The sequence below is a fragment of the Egretta garzetta genome, unplaced genomic scaffold, assembly GCF_000687185.1.
Source record: "Egretta garzetta isolate BGI_Z169 unplaced genomic scaffold, ASM68718v1 scaffold476, whole genome shotgun sequence".
NCBI lineage: Eukaryota > Metazoa > Chordata > Aves > Pelecaniformes > Ardeidae > Egretta > Egretta garzetta.
Genome location: NW_009259979.1, coordinates 115,571 through 121,527, shown reverse-complemented (window position 1 = coordinate 121,527; position 5,957 = coordinate 115,571). Strand labels below are relative to the sequence as shown.

The 5,957-nt window shown below is 54.0% G+C and overlaps 1 protein-coding gene across 1 annotated transcript in view; it reads right to left on the bottom strand.

Annotated features, from left to right (window-relative positions):
- Positions 1-5,957, bottom strand: part of ATP8B3 (ATPase phospholipid transporting 8B3) — a 21,101-nt gene that overhangs the window by 9,281 nt on the left and 5,863 nt on the right. The window contains exons 10-16 of the mRNA XM_035895963.1: positions 5,487-5,575; positions 4,169-4,362; positions 3,301-3,509; positions 1,947-1,981; positions 1,409-1,565; positions 799-987; positions 276-388 (exon numbers count right to left, since the gene is read on the bottom strand). Of these exons, the coding sequence (XP_035751856.1) occupies positions 276-388; positions 799-987; positions 1,409-1,565; positions 1,947-1,981; positions 3,301-3,509; positions 4,169-4,362; positions 5,487-5,575 (986 nt within the window). The remainder of the gene's footprint in view (positions 1-275; positions 389-798; positions 988-1,408; positions 1,566-1,946; positions 1,982-3,300; positions 3,510-4,168; positions 4,363-5,486; positions 5,576-5,957) is intronic.

The window sequence follows — 5,957 nt, the reverse complement described above, 5'->3', positions numbered from 1 at the left end:
GAAGCTGGTTAGGGACATGGTTTAGAGGTGGGATGGCAGTGTAGGTTAACGGTTGGACTTGATGATCTTAAAGCTCTTTTCCAACCTAGACAATTCTATGATGCCCTCAGCCCCCATCCCATATGTGGGTAAGGCTCCTAGAGCAGAAGGAAGAAAGAAGGACCAAAATCCTGAAGCCAGAGGGAGAAATAGCAGCCGGGGACTCCAGGACACCCAGCCCAAGGCCAGCAGGAGGGAGACCAGCCCTTTCCACCCCAGACTGGCACGGGACTCACGTCCAGCGCCATCTCAGTGAAGGTCTCATTGGGCCCTCGCCTCTGCAGTCTCTCCAGGATGACGGTGTCAGCCCCCTTGGTGTAGAGCCGGATCGTGCCCTGGGGGTCTCGCACTGGGTGGGAGGGGAAGGACAGCTTAGGTACCCAGAGAGATGGTTCCTGCTGTCCCTGTGCAATGGCCATGCTGTAGAAGGCACCAGAGGGGACGATGGTGCTTTTCTGCCTGCGGTCATAGGAAGCACAGGAATTCCCCCAGATCTACCCCACCACAAGGCAGGATCAGGCCTCAAGGACCATCAGTTCCTCGCACACCTCCTCTCAGCCCCTCATTTACTCTCTCTCTCTCGTGCTGCTCAAACCCTTCTCGGCTGCCTTCACCAAGGTATCAAGGTGAGCAAAACCGCAGGGATGATCCTTAAGACGGGGATCCTGTGCCAGTTGTGGTCAATCACAGCCATCCCGGTGCCATGCCTCGTAGGGCTGAGTACAGAAGGGACCCCCTGAGACGCCCCGTCCCACTCACCCAGGACAGACATCCTCTTGCGATCGCTGTTGAAGTCCAGCATGGCCAGCACTTTGTAGGTCCTCTTCTTCCCCAGCTCACTGATGGTGATGGTGTCTTGTGTTCGGGCCAGAAAGATGTACCCCAGGTTCCTGGCTGCCAACACCAGCGCTTCTTCATCTGGTGAAGCTGCCTGATAAATCAGCTGGTCTGCAGAAGAGGAGTAGGGGTTAGACAAGGAGAATCCCAGCCAAGCAACCCTTGGTCACCTGAAAGACCCCGTTCTTGTCCAACAACATTATCTGTGGACACCCTAAAGTCCAAGCCACTAGGCTAGGGAAACTCAGTCCTACTTGCCTTATCTCTCTGTTCGTTGCCCTGTGGAGGGCAAGTGCCCAGACCAGATTATCCCCCCCCAGGCTCCTCTTCCAACAAATCAGCCTTAAAACAAGGCCAAATGAGCACGTCCGTGATGCCAGGACAGCGGCACAGAGCATCCCTGGGCTCTCACACCACCTGCTCCCCCCGCAGCAGAGCTTTGCTGGATGATGGAAAAAGCCATCGTGGCCTCAATGCCTTGACCGGCAGCTCAACCCCGCTCCGGGCACGTCAACCACCGCGGCCAACCCACCGCCCTTGTCCTCCACCATGACGGTGTGGCAGAGGGCCAGCAGCCTCAGGAACTCCCTCAGCACGGGGTCACTGTCCTGCCGGGCAGCTTCCAGCAGCATCACGTCGCAAAAGTCCAACTTCTTCTCCCCGTGGTGGCTCCAGGTCAAGCCCGACCCCTGCAAGAGGCAGGGGCAGGCTGCAGGCGCCCGAGGGAGAGACCGAGCACGGGGCTCCGCACCGGGGATGCTGCTGGGTTGCAAATGCAGCCACCCTGCACTGGCACCGTCCGATCCGGATCGGCGTCCATAAGCCGAGCTCTGCATTGCCTACACCAAGGTGGCGAGTATAAAAAGGTTGGGTATTTTTAAAAATAAATAAATAAATAAATAAATAATCAAAATCGGAACGGCGTTATTTTATAAACCCAGTTCCCCTGTCCTTAACTGGCAGCTGAGGACCGGCAAACTCGCCAGCCCAAGGCAATAACTGCTCCGACTTTGGCCCCGATGAGGAGCAGCGTCTGGCCCCACGTGGCACGGGAGAGGGGAGTTACGCACCGATGGCTGGTTGCTCTCATGGCCTCTGCCTGTACCTGCCAAAATAAAAATAATTCAGTAAATAGCAGGGCCATCGCTAGCAGGGGTCAGGCAGTTTCTCTGGAAGGGTCTGCTCCTTCTGCTGGCCAAAAGACCGGCAAAAAGGAACGGGTTTTCAGCACCCGCTGGGTGTTGGTCGCACACCAGGCTCTATTAAGATATCCAGGTTTGACTTATTTGGCTCTGGGACCGTTTAGGCTCCCGACACATTTTTTAACATTAAAAATTCAGGCCTGGCTTTCACCCGCGTAGCCCGGGAGGCTCTGCAGTTGGCCGGAGCCCGGGGGGATTACGGCGATGCTGCTATGGCAGGGGTGCGGCACGGTACGTCAGGCTGGGGAAAATTGGGTTTATTCCTGCTTAAAAACCATCGCGATTTTTTTTCCCCCCCTCCTTTTTGCTTTTATCACTGTCCACTTGTCTCAAGATCCTGCTACTTATGTCAGGAAAAAGGAGCTCCATGCTAAAGCTCTGGCCTGCCCCGCTCACTAAATTTCACCGATTAAGCTCTGAGCCAGGTCCCGGGAGCCAGCCGAGAGCTGAAGTACAGCGATAAAAAGAGGAAGGACTCGGCAATTCTCGGGCTTCGGAGGGGAAAACCAAGCAGAATCATAATAATAATAAAAAAAAAATAAACCAACCAAAGAGCAATTCCATGCATTCACTGTAAAGAAACAGCGTAAAAGGAATGATAACCTCTTCGCCTCCTCTGTAGGCCACCTGAAAGCCTCAGAGTGCCCGGATTTGGAAACCAAGCTGGAGATTCACCAGAAAACAACACAAAGAAGAAAAGCAAACCCTCCTTTTCCTCTCCAAGAACTTCATAGAAAATGAAAAAAAATCCATGGGTTTCACTGCTCCGTCACCCAGTGGCTCCTCAGGCCTTGTCCTCGCCACCTGGGCCAGCATCAGCTGATTATTCCAGGTGGGATCCACCTCACTCCGACTGTTTGCCATGTAGCTGTGCTGGGCTTCTAACCCCGGGCTCCCTTTTTTGATCAGGGAAACCCTGGCTGATCCCAGCTGAGTTTGGGGCATGATACGTCTCCCGAGAGGTAGGGACCCATTCTAGGAGGGTGGAATTGTGGGAACACGAGACAAGAACAACTGCAGGCGTGGTGGCCCCTGCAAAGCATGGATAACATGGGAGATGAGAACCACCTGAATTCCTACAGCATCTTCTGCCTACACCCCGGACCACCAAGCTCAAGCCTCATGCCCCAAGCCTCCTAGCAAGCCAGGAGGAGTAGAAAGAACCAGTTCAAGGTTTACTTAACTCATGAATCCCTACAAACTCGCTTCCCCCCAAAGTTACCATAGATGGTCCCATTGACACAGCATTTCTTGAAGCTCATAATGTTTTGTGTCAAGGTGCCAGTCTTGTCTGAGAAGATGTATTCGATCTGGCCAAGTTGATCATTGAGGCTGGTGCTTCTGGCTTTTGCTGGAATGTCCTTGAGAGCGTAATACATTTCCAGATCCCAGTTGATAAAAAAGCTGTTCACCAGGTAGATGAATTCAAACCTAGGGAGTCGAGCAGAAGAGAACTTACACCGGGGAAGGAGGTTGCGTTACTCACACCCCAGGGGCACTCAGGGATCCTATTGCTCTCAGCTTGGGGCAAGCAAGAAGGGGTTCATTGCTCGTGCCTGGGTTTCCAAAGGCTCATCATACTGGACTGAGAGCCCACTGGGTCCCAGGCAACTGGGCTCCCCTCTGGGAATCTGGCTGTTGATGACAAAATCCACAGATCTGGAGATTCAGCAAAGGGCTGAACATTGGGAAACTGCTTCTTCCAGCACAAATTATCTTTATTGCCTGCTCGCAGCGGCTCTGCCCTTCTCTTCCCCACCCTGCTGCTGCTCCGCAGGGAAACGCCACCTTCATCAGTCTCATCCTCAGCCTGCCCACAGTTTCCAACACCAGTTATGTGTCTTTGCACCTCTTCTCTGGCTTTCCTCTGAGATCTCAAAGCATCATCGATGTTTGTAAGACACACCCCACCCCCCCATCCATCCTTACCCTCTTACGGCTGAGGGAACCTATGGGAACGACTTGTTCAGGGTCACAGTTGGATCTGTTGTGCAGTCCCATTTTGTGGCTGCAAACCAAGGTGCCAGGTGATGGCCAAGGGCAGGGAGCGGGGTACTCATCTGCTCACTTGCAAGCTGTGTTGCTCTTACGTTATATACATGGACATGGGTATGATGATGCTCAGGAGGATCATGAAGCCCCAGAAGTTGAAGAAGGCCTGCTGGGCAGGGGTCGTGTGCTTGTAGAGAGCAGAGAGGTAGCTGTGCTTCTCCTGGAACATCCTGGCCCAGAACCCAGAGGCAACAGCGAGGCACAGTGATATGACCAGCAGCACCAGGAAGATCTGAGATGGGAAGCCAGTATGAAAAAGTCTCATCACACAGAGCCCACCAGACTTTTCTAGGATGAGAGGAAACGGCCTCAAGTTGTGCCAGGGCAGGGTTAGGTTGGACATGAGGAAAAATTTCTTCCCAAAAAGGGCTGTCAGGCACTGGAAGGGGCTGCCCAGGGAAGGGGTCAAGTCGCCAGCCCTGGGGGGATTTAAAAGCCGGGCAGAGGTGGTGCTGAGGGCCGGGGTTTGGGGGTGGGATGGCAGGGGTAGGGGAACGGTTGGGCTGGGGGAGCTTAAAGGGCTTTTCCAACCCCAACCATTCTATGATTCTGTGACTCCTTGACCAACCATTGCCCCTTCCAGGCTGTTTTTCTCATTTAGCTGTAAACCTGCAGAAAGGTGGCCTTGTGCCTGAAGCTGGTTCTCTGAGCTCATCCTGGGTGGAGGTGAAGGATCACAGCACGTATTTCAGCTTGACACAACCCACACAGAGCAAACCCCAACTTTCCCACCCTCCTAATTGCCTCAGACACCATCTCCCTGGACAAGGGGTGTCCTGCAGCCTTCCTGCCGGAGTTACCAGCCAACAGAGGAACGCTAGTGGCCATTCTGAGAAGCGATGACGCCCAACCACCAGGAACCAGAATAAGAGCCATCCAATTCATTGCTGTGGCCATGCTGCTTTGCTTCCCACAGAGGAAAGGCTCCTCCTTTCCCCATCCTCCATCTACTCTGTGCTGAGTCACAGACTGCAGGTCCCTCAGCACAAACCACCCCCTCGGACCTGCACGGTTATGGGTGAGTAAAGCAGGCCAGGAGGGGTTGGAGATCCTGAATATGGGACCTCCCTGGTCCAAGGGGCTGCTCTAAAGCTGAGGGCTCAGAGAGCTGCTAGGGTCCAGGGTTTAAGCAACACCAACCACCGCGCAGACTGCTCCAGACCCAGCAACTGCCACTTTCTGGGAGCATCACTTGGTCTTTGCCCATAGCATGTTAAACCCAAGATATTTTGAGCAAACTATTGCAAGCTTAAGAAAATCAGCATCACCCAAGCAAGCAGCCTCTCATGAGAAGACTGGGGAGCAACCCCAGCAGGCCGGGGGACCAGGGCAGGAGGTGTTTGCAACCACACTCACTATGATCACCAGCCGGTCCATCATGCGGTCCAGCTTGGTTTTCTTCCGCTTGATCTTTCCACAGTTCCTCATAATTTTGGAATCAAATCCTGGACGAGAAACATTTTAGAAGTGAAAACGCAAGCCCACAGCCCCCCGAAGGTTGACTTGCAGCTGAGTGATGCTGGTTTCCTCCATAACAACATCTCCCCACCTCTGAAGACTTCAGAGGACCGCAGCTCTTGACGAGTGGTTCATCAAGCCGCGGCTGCACGCTCAGAGAAGCGCTGCTTACACCAGGTCTTACCCCACCCCTCTACCCACAGCCACGCATGGCCAAGCTCTCAGCTGCGCTGAGCCATCCGCGCAGGAGGCCACAAAGTGAAATGGATCCAGGACACTGAAATATAACCTGGGATAAGCAGATGGTTGGTACCACCACACCATCTCCCTGCCAGCGAGCCCAACACCAGCACAGCTTGGGAGACGCCT